Genomic DNA, 19,557 nt, shown 5'->3' on the forward strand with positions numbered 1-19,557 from the left:
GATACTTGAAAAGCGCCATCACGTCCCCTCAGCCTTCTCTTTTCCAAACTAAACAAGCCCAGTTCTCTCAGCCTCCCCTCACAGGCCCTGTCTTCTAGACCAGTGGTTCCCAAACTTTTTGGCTTCACGCCCCCCTTTTGATTGTTGAGAAACCCTCACGCCCCCCCCCCCCAAAAAAATAGCAGCAAAACTTGGGGTGAGATTGACGGGGTGTGTGGGGCTGGGTCGCCTCGCACCTCCCCCCCCCGGAATTTCTTCACGCCCCCCCAGAGGGTCACCCCCCCCAGTTTGGGAACCCATATTCTAGACCTTCCACCATTTCTGCTGCTCTTCTCCGGACCCTCTCCAATGTCTCCACCTTTCCTGAAATGCCGTGTCCGCAACTGGACACACGACCCCAGTTTTCTCCTCTGCTCCCATCCTGTGTCCCTGCGGACAGCGCCCCGCCCTCCACCGCTCGCAGGCCCATCAGCCGCACCTCACCAAGGGGGTGCCATGGACAAGCCCGGCCCTGAGCAGCCAGGAGCGAAGGTCGCACTACGTGCCAGGCCGGCAAGGCTGGCGGGGCCTGGAGAGAGCTGTGCCGAAGGGAAGCTTCAGGGGCAGAGGGGAGAAAGTCACAGGGCTACGCTGCACATGGGATGAGAGTCCAGACAGCCGGGAGGCTGGCCCGGGGGCCAATGCGCCTCCTGCTGGCTTCAGGGGGAGAGTTCCTGGCTTTTCTTTTCTCCCCCGTTCTAACAGAGAAGGAATCCAGCAATGGGGCAGTGGCCATGCGAGTACCCATTGCTCCAGGACCTGGCTGCTGTAGAGAAGGGAGAAGGAAAAGGAGAGACCAGCTGAAGGGAGACCCGGTGGCTCATCAGCGTTCCTCCCATAATCCATCTGGTCCTAACCCCAGACTCAGAGGCCTGTGGTCTCCCAGGTCTGTGGCCCTAGCTTGGCCTGCTGCCTGAGCTCTCCACCTGGCGAGTCTCCCTGAGTAAGGGGCAGCTGAGACGGCTCACGCCAGAGCTCAAAGCGGGGCGGCGGGTAACGTAGGCAAGGGAAGTGCCTTCCCAAAACGGCCTACGCTCCCCGGGCTGCCAGGGGAGGGCTGGGGGCGCGGCAGCCCAGCTTCCCGGGCCTGCAGGTGGCCAGGAAGGACTGGGCTGGTTTTGGATGGGGTTTGGCTCCAGGGGGCGGGGAAGGTTGTTGAAGGGGCGGGGCCTCGGGCAGAAGGGGCGGGGCTGGGGCTTGCCTTCCTCAGCCAGGGCTACACCGGCTGCCCATGCTAAAGCAGCAGCTGCCCATGCAGTGGGTTAACAGGCTCACAACCTGCGTGTGTTGGGCAGTGCCGGACCGAGCCATACTTGTGCTCTGGGCAGCGGGCGCGCGGTGCATGCACGGAACCGCCCCTGGCACACGGCGCATGCGCGGAACCGTCCCTGGCGCACGGCGCATGCGCAGACCCGACCCCGGGCACACGGCGTATGCGCAGACCCGACCCCGGGCACACGGCGCATGCGCGGAACCGCCCCTGGCGCACGGCGTATGCGCAGACCCGACCCCAGGCACACGGCGCATGCGCAGAACCGCCCCTGGCGCCCGGCGTATGCGCAGACCCGACCCCGGGCACACGGCGCATGCGCAGACCCGACCCCGGGCACACGGCGCATGCGCAGAACCGCCCCTGGCACACGGCACATGCGCAGAACCGCCCCTGGCACACGGCGCATGCGCGGAACCACCCCTAGCGCATGGCACATGCGCAGACCCGACCCCGGGCACACGGCGCATGCGCAGAACCGCCCCTGGCACACGGCGCATGCGCGGAACCACCCCTAGCGCATGGCACATGCGCAGACCCGACCCCGGGCACATGGCGCATGCGCAGAACCGCCCCTAGCGCATGGCACATGCGCAGACCCGACCCCGGGCACACGGCGCATGCGCAGAACCACCCCTGGCACACGGCGCATGCGCAGAACCGCCCCTGGCACACGGCACATGCGCAGAACCGCCCCTGGCACACGGCGCATGCGCAGAACCACCCCTGGCACACGGCGCATGCGCAGAACCACCCCTGGCACACGGCGCATGCGCAGAACCACCCCTGGCACACGGCACATGCGCAGAACCGCCCCTGGCACACGGCGCATGCGCAGAACCACCCCTGGCACACGGCGCATGCGCGGAACCACCCCTAGCGCATGGCACATGCGCAGACCCGACCCCGGGCACACGGCGCATGCGCAGAACCGCCCCTGGCACACGGCGCATGCGCGGAACCACCCCTAGCGCATGGCACATGCGCAGACCCGACCCCGGGCACATGGCACATGCGCAGAACCGCCCCTGGCACACGGCGCATGCGCGGAACTGTCCCTGGCGCATGGCACATGCGCAGACCCGACCCCGGGCACATGGCGCATGCGCAGAACCGCCCCTAGCGCATGGCACATGCGCAGACCCGACCCCGGGCACACGGCGCATGCGCAGAACCACCCCTGGCACACGGCGCATGCGCAGAACCACCCCTGGCACACGGCACATGCGCAGAACCGCCCCTGGCACACGGCGCATCGCAGAACCACCCCTGGCACACGGCGCATGCGCAGAACCACCCCTGGCACACGGCGCATGCGCAGAACCACCCCTGGCACACGGCACATGCGCAGAACCGCCCCTGGCACACGGCGCATGCGCAGAACCACCCCTGGCACACGGCGCATGCGCGGAACCACCCCTAGCGCATGGCACATGCGCAGACCCGACCCCGGGCACACGGCGCATGCGCAGAACCGCCCCTGGCACACGGCGCATGCGCGGAACCACCCCTAGCGCATGGCACATGCGCAGACCCGACCCCGGGCACATGGCACATGCGCAGAACCGCCCCTGGCACACGGCGCATGCGCAGACCCGACCCCGGGCACACGGCGTATGCGCAGACCCGACCCCGGGCACATGGCGCATGCGCAGAACCACCCCTAGCGCATGGCACATGCGCGGAACCGCCCCGGCGCACGGCGCATGCGCAGAACTGCCCCCGGTGCACGGCGCATGCGCAGAACCGCCCCCCGGCGCACGGCGCATGCGCAGAACTGCCCCCGGTGCACGGCGCATGCGCAGAACCGCCCCCGGTGCACGGCGCATGCGCAGAACCGCCCCCGGTGCACGGCGCATGCGCAGAACTGCCCCCGGTGCACGGCACATGCGCAGAACCGCCCCCCGGTGCACGGCGCATGCGCAGAACCGCCCCCGGTGCACGGCGCATGCGCAGAACCGCCCCCGGTGCACGGCGCATGCGCAGAACTGCCCCCGGTGCACGGCGCATGCGCAGAACCGCCCCCGGTGCACGGCGCATGTGCAGAACCGCCCCCCGGCGCACGGCGCATGCGCAGACCCAACCCCGGGCACACGGCGCGTGCGCGGAACTGCCCCTGGTGCATGGCGCATGCGCAGACCCGACCCCAGGTGCACGGCGCATGCGCAGAACCGCCCCCCGGCGCACAGTGCATGTGCGGACCCGCCCCGGGAGCATGGCGCCCCTCACTACTTCAGTCAGGCGCCCCCCATACGTTGGCGCCCCGGGCAGCTGCCTGGCTAGCCCCCCCCTTAATCCGGCCCTGGTGTCGGGCACAGCGATGGGCGTGTCACAGAGCCGTCCTGTATAAGGGTCACACACACCCTGCTCTACATTTGCCGTGGCAGCGGGAGCTGGAGTGATGCAGCTGCCTGCTCTGCCCTGCCGCCCGCTCCCAGCTGGGTCACTCCGCTTCCCCAGAGCGGGCGGGAGCAGAAGTCAGAAGGACCGATCCGCCGGGCCGCTCCTTACCTGGCAGAGAGGATGATAACTCGAGCCTCCAGCTCCTTCGCTTCAAGCAGCAGGGACGTCAAGTTTTTGGTGCCAGGATCAAACTGAAGAACTTTCTCAGCCTGTGATTAGTGTGAGCAAAGCTGGTTAGTGCAGCAGCCTAACGCTTGCTGGTGAGAGCCATTCTATCTAGAAAAGGTTCAAGAGAATTCATTAAACTGATACAGCTCTGCTAGATATGGTAGGTTAACTAGGTTTTTTTTCTTTTTCTTTTTTCTTTTCTTTTCTTTCTTTGCTTTTCTTTCTTTCTTTTCTGTTTTAAGGTTTTTTTTTTGTTTGCTTGCTTTTAGGGGGGTTTTTTGCACTGTGCATGCAAACTGAAGTCAGTCAAGACCCAAAAAGAGGCGTGCATTGTACAGGAGAGAGAAAAAGGCTTTTGCAATGCAATTGAAAACTCAAACGAGTGTTGTTTTTCAAAAACATGGGAAATAAAAAAATATCGCACGGGGGTAACCTTTAGGAGGACAAGTGAACAGCTTACACCAAGGGACCATTTCCTTTGGGGAGGAAAGGGGGTCGGTTCAGCTTTCAAAAAGAAAAACTTGCAAGTTAATTACTGGTTCACATGCATGTCTCAAAAAGAAATCCTTCGGGGTCAGTTGGCTAGATTTCCATTCTCAAGTTCAAACCAAAACTATGTCAACATAAAAACGTGCTACCAAGAAACATAGTCATGGATCTTTTTTTTTCTTTCTTTTCTTTTTTTTTCTTTTTTTGGTGGCTGTGGCTATTTGTCATTGGCTAGTTAGATTGGTGGGCGGCGTGCATGTCCATGCATATATACCTTGGGTCCTCGCTTGTTGTCATAGGAAAGTTGGTCGAGGTTTTCATAGTTCCTTTTTTTACTCTGATGAATAATGTGCACAGAGAAAATATGTAGACACAGAAGAATATTATAAACAGTTGAAAATGACGTGTAGTAAAGCAATCCAACATCCACCTCCTCCTCCACTGTTTGCTAAAGGGTCTCTATAACGCTGGAGCTTGCAAACACCCTTCCTAACAGAGGAGCCTGCCGGGCCACATTTATTGAAACACGCCTGAATGGCATGATGGGTGCGATGCAGTTGTATGTTGCCATGTAGGAGTAAGGATTTTTTTTTCAGCATGAAATGGGTCCCTTAAATTCAGAGACAAGTTACGTGTCTAGAAGGACTTGAGCTATTGTAATTCCATCGAATTACGGTGGAAGGACAAAATGTTTTATATGGAAAAGCGCTAGAAAAATGCACAGTCTTAGGATGAGTAACTTTATTATTGCTGTATTATTAGGATGATGATGATTATCTGATGACGGTCATTTTCCCCCTGAGCCAGAGTTGAAAGGGAAACGCTTGTATGGGCCCTGCTGCAGGGAGCCAGACTCTCCTCCACGTAGCTACAGTCGGTGCCGGAGCAACGTGTGAGGATGTGCAAGCCATGGTGGTCAGGACAGGCCGGCCTTTCCCTGCTGCATGGGGCCAGGCGGGAGGGCAGGTCACCAGAGCACGCCCCGGTGATCCAGCTACAGACTGGGCGCCTGCCCTGGCCCGGTACAGAGAGAGGAGAAAACGGTCCCCTTTGCTCTGTGGATTGCTACAGCCTCGGCGCACCGGGCAGGCCCTCCGTCTGGGGAGCCCTCCCAGCAGCCGTGGCAGGCACGGTGGATAAAAGCCCTGGCCCGGACCTTGGATAGACGAGTTCTCCCCTCCCCTTCGCGCATTGAGCAATGTTCTGTTGCTAGTCCCAGAAGGTTGGGACTCAGAGGAGCCAGCTGTAGCGGGGCGGGATTCCCTCTGGGCTGGCCTCCTCCCAGTTGCTCCAGGGATCAGCGGCCCTGACCCTGCAGCAACTTGTCACGCCAGGGCTCACGCGCTCCCCCCCTACCCCCCCGGACAGCTCGGACATGCAGGATCCAAGCAGATGTGCATGAAAGCCAGAGACGGCGTTCAGCCACCCCCCCCCCCCAGTTCCAAACGGCTCAGGCCGGGGGGTTCAACCCTGTGTTCCACGTTTTGTCGAACGAAATCCCCAACGGGGCTCCGCCGTGCGCCTACTCGAAAGGGGCCCTGGGGCACATTTCTCCCCAAGGCATCCCTGACAAGCGCCGTCGCGTTCGTCTCTGGGCTTGATCTGCACGCAGCCTTGATCGCCCCCTCCGGGCTCTGGTGGATGCTTCTCTTAAGGAGTCGTTGCTAGTTCTCCTGCCTGCGCTATGCTCGCAGGGTGCTGGACGGTGAAAGGGGGGGACTCTTCCTCTGTCTTTCTCCTCCTTGAACCCACCTCCAGATAAATCTGGCAGGGGGTTGATTTCCCTAAGAATCTGGAACGTTACAACGTGCCTGTGTCTGGGGTACAAAGGAATCTGAGAAAACAGACTGTACCCCGTGTGACGGCGCGTTGGGGGTCCCCCGTCTCCTGCACAGCCCCACCAGCTCTGCCTTCAAGAGTCGGGCGTAGGCCATCAGCCCGCTGGTCCCCTTGGTGCAGACTCACCAGTCTAGTGCTGCAGCGCCCCACGATTCCCTGGAACCGCTTCGCTCTGCCTCCAGCACGCTTGGCTCCAGGGCTCTTGCTTCTACGACGCCTTGTCGCTTGCCGCTGGGAGCTTCATCCACGGGGTGCAGTGCATCCCACTTCTGACACCAGCCAGTAGAATGGAGGTTGTTTATTGTTCCTCCAGCACAGCGCAGCACAGATGTAATCTGGTTACAGGAACTGGGGCTAAGAGGCCTCAGTGCCCCCCTTGAGATAGGGGAGTCCCAGCCCCCTCCCCAGCTCCTTCTTCCCTGCCAGGGCAGCATTCCACCTTCCTTTGTTCCTCTCCATGGGGGGTGTCTGGCCATACTAGTTTGCATAGTGACTCGTCCTGTTTTGCTGGGTCGTGGTACCCAGGGCAGCCAGTGGGGGTTACCCCAGAGCCAGCAGCATAGAAACCAGCCAGGTACCCCCACTACGTCACACCCCGAGCCCAGTTTTGTCTTCATGGCAGGCTCCGTCTCCCGATGGCCAAGGTAGGACTGTCTGGTGCCTCTTTGCCACGTCTCACCATCACCCCAGGAGACACACAGCGCAAAGCCGGGCCTGGTGGCAGGAGACGTGAACCGTTCTCTCCCTCCCAGACTGGGTGGCCCCCTCGCTCAGGCAGCAGGTCCCTGGTTTCCTCGGCCTTCTGGTTTCCAGGTGGAGAGACCTTGTGCTGATGTCCCGGAAGTGGACTGGACCAAAGGCTGGAGAGAGGGGAGTGGTTCTATCTGGACCTTTCGTGCTAGATAAGACGGGACCTAAAGACTCAGTCCCAGGCCTGCAGGCTTGACGTGGGCGCACAACCTCATGGGCGCTGCGAGTTCTTGCTTTGTCCGGCACGTTGCTCGGCGTCTGGGATTTTTGTTTTTGAATCTGGGATTTCATGGGCTGTCGCGCTGTGGTGGGTGTGACCCAGATCACGGCCCGGCTCCTTTACCAGCCCATCCCGGCTGGGGCGGGTGATTCAGCAGGGCCAGAAAGGAGGCAGAGCAGCGCATCGCGGGGGAGGGCCATGAACATAAGAACATGGCAACGGCCAGACTGGGTCAGAGCAAAGATCCACCTCGCCCAGGGCCCTGTCTGCCCACAGTGGCCAGCACCAGGTGCCCCAGAGGGAGTGAACAGAACAGGGAATCATCCTGTGATCCCTCCCCTGTCGCCCATTCCCAGCTTCTGGGATACTATTCCTACCCTTCTGGCTAACACCCATTGATGGACCTTTCCTCCATCAATTTATCTAATTTCTTTTAAACTCTCTTAAAGTCCTGGCCTTCACCACATCCTCTGGCGAGGAGTTCCACAGGTTGACTGTGCACTGCATGAAGAAAAACTTCCTTTTGTTTGTTTTAACCCTGCTGCCTAGTCATTTCATTTGGTGACCCCTAGTTCTTGTGTTATGGGAAAGCATAAATAACTTTTCCTTATTTACTTCTCCACATCAGCCATGATTTTACAGACCTCTATCCTATCCCCCCTTAGTCTCCTTTTTTCTAAGCTGAAAAGTCCCAATTTTATTAAACTCTCATCCTATGGCAGCCGTCCCAAGCACATTATTGCTGTTGCCCTTTTCGGAACGCTCTCACGCATGCCTGCTGGGGGGATAGCAGGAGGGTGTCCCCAAGGAACAGATACCATCACTGCAGGGGAGTGCAGGATGGGGCCCCTCTGCAACCCACCCCAGGGGCAGGACTTGGCCTCCCTCTGGAAATGACATTCCCGTGATATGAGTCACCATTTCCCTTGGAACCCAGACGTGTCCTAAATCTACTGGGACCAGCCATTGATTTTTGATGCAAAATGCCAAACCTACAGCCCTCGTCTTGCCCAGCCTTAATTTCCATCCTGTGACGGGGCAGAGGCGCCCCGCACTCTGATCCCCCTGGAAGTTGCCTTCGCGGCACCCCAGGGGTCGGAGCGAGAAGCCCCGACACCAGCCACACTGCGAGCGGTGATGGGCAGGTGGGAGCCGGAGGCGCCGAGGACAAACCGGGCGGCCCCAGTGCGGGGCGAGCGGCGATGCGCCGGGTGTTCCCAGGCCGCGGAAGCGGCAACACGCCTACACCCGCTGAGGCCACGCCTGACGCCACGCGAGGGGCGGTACCAGAGGGTGGGTGCGCCGCCCGCCGGAAGTAGGCCCACGTACAGGGGGCGGAGCCACCCCCACCCCCGGCCACAAGCGGCGCGGAGATTTAAAAAGGCCGGACATGGCTGCCTGAGAGGGGAGGACACCAAACCGCGGAGGTAAGCCCCCGCCTCGGTGAGGCAGCGCAGCAGGGAGAGGAAGCAGCCCAGGGCAGGCAAAGGGAGCCTGAGGGCTGGTGCGTTACGGCAGACGCCCCACCAGCCGGACCGGACGCCATAAGCGTTTCGAGTCCTTAGGGCCCTGGGCTGGGGTCCGTGAGAGAGGGCGGGCCCGGACCCCCCTCTCCCTGCTATGGGAAGCTCGGAGACCCCTGGTGTAAAAAGGGGCACCTTAGGCCAGGGAGATAGTTGACTGGGGACGCCCGACGGTGAACCTCTGGGCGAGGGGAACATGAGACTCAGGCGGAGAGTGCGGGGTGTCCGGGGGCACCCCGATAGACTCCTTTACACATCCCTTATCCCGTGAGCTGCTCTACGTCCCTGCTGGACTCCCCACAGCACAGCAGAACCCCTCGCATTGTTCCATGTGGCTCCTTTAGCCACCATCTTGCATTAACTAATCAAAGCATTTCTGTGCAGCCGCTGGTTTGAGATTCAAAATGTGTGGAGGGGATGCATGGGTTGTAGGGTTCTACAGCTGGCTCCTGATTGGGCAAGTGTCTCTCTGAGTCGCTGGCTCCTGATTGGATGAGTGTCTCTCTGAGTCGCTGGCTCCTGATTGGATGAGTGTCTCTCTGAGTAGCTGGCTCCTGTTTGGTACGCGTATCTTTTAGACTCAGGTGTTTGAAGCAAAGACTCACCGTCACAAATTAAAAATGCACTTTCCAGAACTTTTCTCCAGCATTTGCTTCGAAGCAATGGTTTACCCAGAGGCGCCTGCCAGCGTGCTGGTTTTCTGGCTCACTCGCAGAACGGCAGCACAACAGACCCAGGGCACAGTCGGAACAGAGTCACTTACCAAGGCAAATGTCTGTGGGGGGAATTTATTGCAGTCTTGAACAATCGCACTGCTCACAGCCGGCAGAGCGCCTCCGTGTGACCAAGACCAGCTCGATCAGGCTGATAGTCCTTGGAGATGGACTTGAACCAAACCTGAAATTCGGCTGGTCCCAGAGAAGTCCGCGCTGGATAGGAATGCCAGGCAGAAATGCCCATGTTTAAATTATTCAGGCACCAAAACAGTGTTTGGGGGTGTGACGCAGTGGGGGGGGCTGTTTGCTCTGTAACCCGGTCCCCCTGCGCTGTGACATGGGATTCCCACTGACTCACCCACACGTGGATTGGCCCAGACACCTAGTCCCAGCCTGAGCAGATAACAAGGCTCTTCCCTGAAGGAGAGACAAAGGAAGGGAGGTGGAGGTGGCCACCTGGGTGGGGAGCAGGGCCTGGGAGATGGACAGTCTGGAAAAACATGGAGAGAAGAGACTAAGCTGAGTACTGGAGGTAGAGGGGGGCGGTGGACCCCTACCCCAAGGGGCCTGAGGCGGCCTGGCCCTGACTCCTGTAACCACATCGCGTCTGTGCTGTGCTGTATCCTGGAGAAGCAATAAACTCCCTCTATTCTACTGGCTGGCAGAGACTCATCGTGCTGCTACGGGGGTGCACGGTCGGGGGTCCCCGATGCACCATCACAGGGTAACGCTCAGAGCCTGACTGGACAATCTGAGGCTCTCAGGTGACATGACCGGAAATCCTATTGCTGCCACCAGAGGTTTCAGTCCCCAAGTGCAAGGGAATGCGGGGTTGGCGTTAAGATGAATTTTACAATGAGCAATCACCACGAATACTCAGCCTGCCCAGACGGATGGCAGCAATGCTTGATGGTTGGGCAGCAGCTTCTCCTTTCTGCACCAGGTCCATGTGCGGTCTGTATGGCTGGAGACAGGACCAAGGCAGGGTGCAGGCCATGGAAATGAAAGGAACTGGACAAAAGCCCAGGGATCAACCTCTCATTGATAAGAAGGGCAAAGAACCAGGAGAGACTGGGGGAGAAGTGCAGAACCCAACCGATCACCGACATTATGCAGGTTGGCCTAGATCGTCACAAGAGTCCATTCTAGACTCGGAACCTATCAGCCTGCTCTAGAACGTCATGCACTCTGACTAGTCCAGAGCAGACTAGAGCAACCTAGTCCATAGAAAAGGGAAAGGGAGGAGGACAGCCTGGGAGTTGTCAAAGAAGGGGCAAAGGAGAAGGCAGCCTCTCATCCAAGAGACGGGTCCCACTGTCTGAAGCAGGCCGCAGCAGACACAGGGGAGTGTCATGTATTCAGCTCAAACCCAGTGCAGGCCACAAGAGAGACCCCCCCCCCCAAGTTGTGGTGGTTCCCCTTTCCAAGAGATCAGCTGACAAAGAGGATAACACAGAGCTGGGGCAGCACCCCCTTGAGGGCAAGAGGTGACAAAGGACCAGAATGTGGCCATGAGCGGGGGGATGTTCTCTTTGCTTGAGCCAAAGGACAGTGCCGGGAGCAGAGCAGAGACGATAGCGTGGAAGTTGTAGGCGGAAGGTCTGAGGCTGGGGACACAAGCACATTGGCTCAGAACGAGGGTGACATTGACCCTGAAAGCTCTCGGGAACATAATGAGGCGGGTGAGCTGGACCCAATGCGGGAGGTCTCAGCAAAAATGCCACCACGCGGAAGAGTCAATGAGCTGGTGCAAAATCCCCGGCAGCTGTAGATGAAGCACCAGTCAAGGAGGGTTCGGAGCTTCTTTCTGCCTGCGGGGGTCTTGCCCACGAGCTCAGGGTCTAACTGATCCCCATATTTGGGGTCGGGAAGGAATTTTCCCCTGTGGCAGATGGGCAGAGGCCCTGGGATATTTTCACCTTCCTCTGCAGCAGGGAGCATGGGTCACTTGCAGGTTTCAGCTAGTGTCAGTGGTGGCATCTCTGTAACGTGGCATCTGTAGCCCATGATTTGAGGACTTCCCTCACGTGGGCAGAGGTCAGGGTCTGTCTGAGGGGCAGGTGGGGAAGGTTCTGCCGCCTGTGAAGTGCAGGAGGCCAGACTAGATGATCTGGGTAGTCCTGACCTCCAAGTCTAGGAGTCTATGAAACTGCTGCCGCAAGGAACCCACAGGCTTCCTCTTTGGGGGGAATGTTGGACTCTGAGGACCCTCTGGGCTATGGAAGAAGCTGCAAGGGGACCCATCAGTGCGGATAGCCCATGCTGACAGGATGCACCCAGGGATGGCTCATTTGGTGCCGGGCCATTGCAGAAATGGGCATGAGCTAGAAGAGGCGCCTCCCAACACCAAGGTCTCTCTGATTCTAAGCAGCCACCACAAGCCACAGCTGTGTCTGCCAATCCACCGCCCGCTCGGCCACAACTGGCGGGCGGCCCAGCCGCTGCTGTTATACCCGGACACTAACGAATTACAGGCGTCGCCAGGCACAGGCGAGGAGCGGAATCCCTCACCGGGGCTGCCGGGCAGGCAGGAATGTAGCGGTGAGAGACTTGGCCGTGTCCTACCTGAGATCGGCTTGAGCCTATCCCTGCCGGTGGGTGGGAATGGTCGCTCCCACAGGCCAGTCGTGAAGAAGGCTTTCCCTCGGAAACGTCTCCGAGTAGGACTGCAGCCCTGGGGCTTCCCGTCTTATCTGTACCTGCTCCCGTTTAGCAATGCAGCTCCGGCTCCCCTGGCCCCCTGATGAACCAGATGAGCCCCCGGCGCACCTGGAGAACCTCGACTAGGCTGGACTTGGTGATGCGCCCCTTTGTTTGACACGGAAACTGGGTGCAGTGCATGTCAGGGAAGCATGTTTAGCGTGTGCGTCAGTGGGGATGGGCCTGGGCATATAACGACAGCCGAAGAGCTGAGAGCTGTGTGGAGGGGACACGTTATCGTAGAATTGCCAGATCCTCGGGTTGGAAGAGACCTCAGGAGGTCATCGAGTCCAGCCCTCTGCCCAAAGCAGGACCAACCCCAACTCCATCATCCCAGCCAGGGCTTGGTCCAGAAGGGACTTACACACCTCTAGGGAGGGAGAAGGCTCTGTACCATTGTACAGCTGCACACCGACTCCCCTTATCGCCTAATCCCCTAAGCAAGTGCCAGTTGGCCAATCAAGCTGCTCTTCGGACTCTGTTTCCTAATTGGCTCTGCCAAGCCTGCACTGTACCCTTAGGAAGTGCAAATGGGGGTGGGCGTTTCCTTAAGCTGCGCGATTGGTCCCCTCCCTGGGTGGGCCTTGCCCGGGCGAGGTATTTGCAGAGCTCCAGGTTATTCTGCCCTTCGTTTGGTAGTCGATTTACACGTAGGAGATTTTGACCATGGCAAAGCAAGTGAAATGAATAAAGTACAAAGTTCTGTCAGGTACTAGTCAGACACTGTTGATGCTTTAAGCATAATGTTAGCCATGTTACAATGGAAAGAAAAAGGTGTTTTACATACAGGAATCTACATACAAACAACAGCCTGAGACTCCTAGTTTTGTTGTTGCTCTTTAACAAAACGACACGACAATGGTTCGATACTGACCTTGGATTCTCTCTCTTCCAGGAGCGTCTCCAGCTTCTTCTGGGCGGCGCGACCTTCGTGGTCGTCGCTGACGATGAGGATGATGTGATTCCAGTTGTATACACGCATCATCTCAAACCAGGCATTGGACTGGTGAGAGTAGGGCGGGACAGTGCGCAGGAAGGAGAGGTGGATGCTCTGTAAGGAACAACAAAGGCTAGACATAGACTTTTGCAGCTCATGCTTGCCCACCGAGGGCTCACGGACCACTCAGCTCCACAAGTTCAGGGCCGGGCCCGGAAGTCTCGCCGCGCAGGCATTTCTGTGACTCGTAGCAAGAGGCTTTTGGCTCTCAAATCTTTAGTTGGCCTCTGCAGTCTGGAATTCCCCTTTTGGGTGGAGCGGCAGACACTCGCGCCAATGTCGGACACTCTTGTGTTCTGGGGCTAGACCTGTGCATGGGGTGGTTGAATGTGTGGCCTAGAAGAAGCAGAGCTGACCTTGGTATTCATTGTCAATAATATTGTTGACCGTGTTTCTGATTGAAAAGCATGAGAGACGACTGCTTCTTCTAAGCAAGCACATTTATTCTTAAGGTAACAGCATCACAAAGAACACCCAAGAAAACCAGTACAAGAACCTACACACACATGAGAAAAAGCTTACCAGCGATGAAGTGGGATTCTGCCCACGCAAGCTGATGCCCAAATAAACCTGTGAGTCTCTAATGTGCCTCGGGAGGCCTTGCTGGTTTTGCAGATACAGACTAATGTGGCGACCTGCTTACTGGTGGCACCGATCAGTCTTATAGGGCCTTAGTAGGTCAAGGTTTCTCAACATTTCCAAAATGCTGGGCTCTCCAGTAGCCGACAGACAAAGGAGGGACGACTGGATTTCAATAGTCTGGAAGCTGGAGCTCAAGCGGGCACAGAGCCTTTCTTCAGATCCAGGAAACAGCCAGGGCCTCCTGTCCTGTCCTTGAGGAAGGATTGGAAAGTCGGAACCTCTCAGGGTCCCAAGAGACTGAGGGCAGATCTCTGGGAAGCGTTAGCCTGGGTGTCGGAACTTGTATTGGTTTTGTGGACACCGGTCGTAATTCCATCTCGGCCAGTATCCAGCCTGCCATCAGTGCCAGGTGCTTCGGTGGGAGTGAACACCACCAGCAATCGTCCCCGGTTGCCCATTCCCAGCTTCTGGCAAACGGAGGTGAGGGACAGCCGGAGAATGGGGTTGCATCCCTGGCCACCTTGGCTAATAGCCACCAACAGCCCTAAGCTAGCCGTCACCTGCAAGGACTCTGCGGTACTTCTTTGCTGTCACAAAAGGACACTAGGGGTGTGTCTAAAGTACATGGCTCCATTGATGGTGCCATGTAGATTAGGCTGATCGGCAAAGGGAAATGAAGCCGCGATTTAAATAATTGCGGCTTCATTTAAATTTAAATGTCTGCTGCGCTGAGCCGACAAAAAGGTGATCAGCTGTTTGTCGGCTCAGCGCGCTAGTCTGGACACTCCCGCGCCGACCTGAAAGCCCTTCATCGACCTCCCCGTTATGCCTTGTAGGATGAGGTTTACCGGGGAGGTCGATAAAGGGCTTTCATGTCGGCGGGGGAGCATCCAGATTAGCACGCTGATCAGCTGTTTGTCTGCTCAGCGCGGCAGCCATTTAAATTTAAATGAAGCCGCGATTATTTAAATCGCAGCTTCATTTCCCTTTGCTGATCAGCCTAATCTACATGGCTCCATCGACGGAGCCATGTAGTTTAGATGTACCCTGGGTGAGGGCAGCTCTGAAGTGAGAAGTGACTCACGAAGGAGCCCCCCCCCTGTACTCCCCGCTTGTCCTGGCACATGGCCACCGGTATCCAACTCACCTCTCTGCAGGAAGCCAGCACAAACCCTAGGCAAGAAGGCAACAGAGACCCTCAAAATAGGGGGGGTGTCAGATATGAATGGCACCTCTTCCTAGCCTGGCCGCCTCACCCCAAAGTGACCACCCCAAAGTCTCCCAGGGATGGGGAGCTCAGTTTGCAACTGGACTTGGTATTTCTTGGCAGGCCGGGTGTTCTCTCAAACCCGAGGAAAACTTCACCTTAGCGGTGGTAACTTCCAGTCACACCCAGACTGAACAACACCAAACAGCCTTGAAGACCAAAAGAGGCAGGATGAGTCTCCTCCTCCATCTCTGCCGTTCCTCCAGCATCCAGGGACCACCCGGGAGGTAGCGGCTGTCACTAGTCAGCAGCTCAGGGGTTAGCCCATGAATTTGATTTGGCCACAGAACTGTGAAGACGGCAGCCAGAGCCAGACACGCTGCCGAACTGATCCAGCCATATGTAGGTCACCATTGTGAGACAGGAAAGCGAAGGTATTGAGAGAGAGCCAGAGGAGAGAAAAAGCGAGAGGCATCCGATCATTCTGGAGAGGACAGAGAGAGAGGGGGCGGTGGCATGTGAGGAGAGAGAGAGAGAGAGATGGAGAGAGGTGCTCTGGAGAAAGGAGTATAGAAATCATTAGTCACTTCTGATGGACGCTCTTCATTTACACCACATGTATGAGATACGGACTAGGAAGCATGCATCAGTTACCTTATCGGAATATATAGACATGCGTGTTGTCAGACCAATGACAGGAATCCTGTAGAAGCCAGCTGTGTATGAGACGGGTGTTGGTGTTAGGTGATCATTTGGAGCAGGTGGGTGACTAACTAATATTGCATAGACCTGTAGGATACAGGACACATGATACAAACGTTATTTGACAGCAGCAGAACAATCCTGAAATGTGAATGTCCTTGTCTTTGCTAGACACTAAGCAGCCCAGGGCTAGCCCGGTCGGGGCATTCAGACACCAGGAGACAGAAATAACCAAACCATCCATGAGCCACACACGACGTGGGGGGTTGGTGGATAGAGGAAGGGGTGTGTGAAAAGGCTGCCTCTGCCCTTCGCCTGAAGCCCTTGCCAGTGGGAAGAGCGGGGTCTGTTTGGGGATTCCTCGGAATGGAAACGCACCGCTTGGCAAGCGAAGCGCCTCGCTCTGGTGGATTTGCTGATTAAAGAGAAACCTCTCTCTTGCAGGCACGCTAGGTAATGCGATTTATTTAACCGCACATTTAATACTCCCCTCTAATTCCCCTCTGAGGACTATTACACACAAAGTGGTCAGCTGGGATTCGGTGCGCGAGAGCGCCAGAGACAGACAGAGGGAGGGAGTCGAAACACAGAACAAATCAGCCAGCTGCCTGCCAAGCATGCACACAGATCACAAAGCCGGGGGCGGGGGGAGCACGGGAGAATGCTCAGCGCACAGGTAAGGACGTGAAGCAACGTGGCTAAAATAGGTCTGAGCAGCTGCGTTCTCTTCTCCCAGCAAAGCAGGGTTGATGTGATGGCCGAGGTGACGATATTATTGTATGTGAACTCACGTTTCCAGCCCCATAATGTCCCTGGGACCTGACCAACAGCTCCCCAGCCGGGGTAACTCAGTGGAACCACATTGAAGTCAATGGAGGGAGACCCATTTGCACTGGTTAGGATCTAGCCCCAAGCTCCTGTTCACGTTCTCTGCCCCCCGAGCATTGCCGGGCTGGGGGTCTGTCCATACTGCAACCAGCGCGGTGACGGCAGCACACACAGAGTGCCCAAGCCAGCTTCGAACTCCTCCTGCCCGGAAGCAATGGCTTTTGGGGTGGGGTGTAAGGAAGGGACGTGCAAGGCCGGGCAATAACTGGGAGCGGAAGGAAGCGTAAAGCTAGAGCAGCGGCGTGGGCCATAGGCCGCTAGTGGCCCGCGACCATCCTGCAGCGGGAGCCCATGCTGGCGCTCCAGGACCGCACTACCCTGCGAGGTTGGAGCACCAGCCTCCCTCTGCAGGGGGGAGCCCTGAGCCTGCGGGCCAGAGCCTGCTCACAGGGGCAGGGAGCGGCTCCGTGCGCTGCTGCTCCTCCTGCCCCTGGCTGGGGGAACGGCAGCACCTGGAAACGGCTCACCTGCAGGCTTTCCCCGTTGCTCCCATTGGCCGGAATCCCACCAATGGGAGTGATGGGGGGGCGCCGCATCAGGTAAACACCTCCCATCTCGCTCAGGTGCAGACCCCCAACTCCATCACACACGCTGATCCCACCCAGATCTCCACCCCCATCCCCTCCTGCACCCAGCCCTCACCCCCATCCCCTCCTGCACCCAGCCCTCACCCCCATCCCCTCCTGCACCCAGAGTTCACCCCATCCCCTCCTGCAACCAGCCCTCACCCCCATCCCCTCCTGCACCCAGCCCTCACCCCATCCCTTCCTGCACCCAGAGTTCACCCCATCCCCTCCTGCACCCAGCCCTCACCCCATCCCTTCCTGCACCCAGAGTTCACCCCATCCCCTCCTGCACCCAGCCCTCACCCCCAGCCCTTCCTGCACCCAGAGTTCACCCCTATCCCCTCCTGCACCCAGCCCTCACCCCCATCCCGTCCTGCACCCAGAGCTCACCCCATCCCTTCCTGCACCCAGCCCTCACCCCCATCCCGTCCTGCACCCAGAGCTCACCCCCATCCCTTCCTGCACCCAGCCCTCACCCCCATCCCTTCCTGCACCCAGCCCTCACCCCCATCCCCTCCTGCACCCAGCCCTCACCCCCATCCCTTCCTGCACCCAGCCCTCACCCCCATCCCCTCCTGCACCCAGAGCTCACCCCCATCCCCTCCTGCACCCAGCCCTCACCCCCATCCCTTCCTGCACCCAGCCCTCACCCCCATCCCCTCCTGCACCCATTTTGTCATCCAGGGTGGTTGGCTGGAGGCCCGCGGAACGGTCTGTGTTGAGAGGAGCACAGGGGAGCAGTGGGGGAAGGAAAGCAGAGACGGGCCTGCAGATGGGGGCAGGGATCTAAGGCAGAGCGTTCACTGGCCGGAGCTGAGGGAGGGAGACGCCGTAGCAGCAGCACTTCCACGGTGCTGGGCAAAGCAAAGGGTGCATGAGACGTGCACCGGGGCTCTGCCAGGGGACGAGTTTGGGTGGGAAGGGCTGGGCTGCATGCAAGCGGGCATTGCCCGATGGGCGGGGGCATGCAAGCGGGCATTGCCCGATGGGCGGGGGCATGCAAGCGGGCATTGCCCGCTGGGCTGGGGGCATGCAAGCGGGCATTGCCCGATGGGCGGGGGCATGCAAGCGGGCATTGCCCGATGGGCGGGGGGCATGCAAGCGGGCATTGCCCGATGGGCGGGGGGCATGCAAGCGGGCATTGCCCGATGGGCGGGGGGCATGCAAGCGGGCATTGCCCGATGGGCTGGGCTGCATGCAAGCGGGCATTGCCCGATGGGCGGGGGCATGCAAGCGGGCATTGCCCGATGGGCTGGGGGCATGGCGGCCCGAGTGAAAACAGCGCAGCGCAAGGAGGAAACGGAGCAGGACGCAGCCCTCTGGCAGAGCCGGGAAGGAGCCAAGAATGGAGAGTCTGGGAGCTGCCCATGCTGGGCGGTTCAGCCCCGGGACAGCTCAGGGTGTTACACTGCAATAAGCCACCCATGGCGGGCCTGTGCCAGCGGACCCTGGGTGCCATCTTTGGAAGTTGCGGGGGGACTTGATCCCTGCCCCACCCCCACTCCATCCCTTCCCCCACACCCACCAGCCCACTGTGACTCTTCCCTTCTCCCGCTTCTCCCACTTCCTGCCCCGTCCTGTTCTCCCCCAAGTACCCCCCATCCTCCTCTCCCTGCCTCCCAGCACCTCCTGCATGCCAGTGTACTGCATTGGCCTCTGCCCCGCCCTTGGGCAGCCAGCAGGGAGGGGATGCAGCAGGCTGGGGCACTTTCCCCACGCTCCCTAGTTAGCGGAAGGGGAAGGAGAGCAGCAGTGACCTCGAACGTGCGGCTGCAGCCTCCATGCTCCCAAAACAGCATCCAGGAGAGGGGGCTCAGGGCTGGGGAGTCCCGGAAGGGAGGGTAGCCTCAGCCAGCCCCTTTCACCTGCCTGGCTGCCTGCTGCTCAGTGCGGCAGCCTGTAGGAAACCCCAGGAGCCAGGATAGAGTGTCCTGCCCGTCCCTCTCCAGTCAAGTGCAACAGCCAGCCGGTATCTTGCCAGAGCGATGCCCTGGGGCGCACTAGCTTCCTTTCACCTCCGCACCCACCATCGCTGTTGCATAAGAATATAAGAATAAAGGCACAGCCAGACTGGGTCAAACCAAAGCTCCAGGTAGCCCAGTGTCCTGTCTTCCAATAGTGGCCAGTGCCAGGTGCCTCAGAGGGAGTGAACGGAACAGGGAATCCTCACGTGATCCTTCCCCTGTCGCCCATTCCCAGCCCCCAGCAAACAGGCTCGGGACACCATCCCTGCCCATCCTGGCTAATAGACCTTGATGGGCCTGTCTTCCATGAATCTATCTAGCTCTTTTTTGAACCCTGTTAAAGCCCTGGTCTTCCTAACGTCCTCTGGCGAGGAGTTCCACAGGTTGACTGTGCACTGCTGAAGAAATACGGCCTTTTGTTCGTTTTCAACCTGCTGCCTATTCATTTCATTTGGTGACCCCCTAGTCCTTGTGTTATGGGAGCAAGTAAATAACTTTTCCTTAGTCACTTTCTCCACATCAGCCATGAGTTTA

The 19,557-nt window shown here is 58.7% G+C and overlaps 1 protein-coding gene across 8 annotated transcripts in view; it reads right to left on the reverse strand.

The window, feature by feature from the left end:
• Positions 1–19,557, reverse strand: part of GRIN1 (glutamate ionotropic receptor NMDA type subunit 1) — a 67,559-nt gene that overhangs the window by 33,660 nt on the left and 14,342 nt on the right. For 6 of the 8 annotated variants that reach the window (XR_012897173.1, XM_075905404.1, XM_075905401.1 and 3 more), the window contains exons 2-5: positions 15,558–15,692; positions 12,992–13,168; positions 4,644–4,706; positions 3,821–3,921 (exon numbers count right to left, since the gene is read on the reverse strand). Coding sequence is in view for 7 of the 8 variants with exons in the window: in XM_075905404.1 (XP_075761519.1) it covers positions 3,821–3,921; positions 4,644–4,706; positions 12,992–13,168; positions 15,558–15,692 (476 nt within the window). In the remaining variant the exon portion in view is untranslated. The remainder of the gene's footprint in view (positions 1–3,820; positions 3,922–4,643; positions 4,707–12,991; positions 13,169–15,557; positions 15,693–19,557) is intronic. The other 2 variants (XM_075905398.1, XM_075905403.1) reach the window with 1 other exon arrangement.

Source organism: Pelodiscus sinensis, chromosome 22 (genome assembly GCF_049634645.1).
Source record: "Pelodiscus sinensis isolate JC-2024 chromosome 22, ASM4963464v1, whole genome shotgun sequence".
NCBI classification, from domain to species: domain Eukaryota; kingdom Metazoa; phylum Chordata; order Testudines; family Trionychidae; genus Pelodiscus; species Pelodiscus sinensis.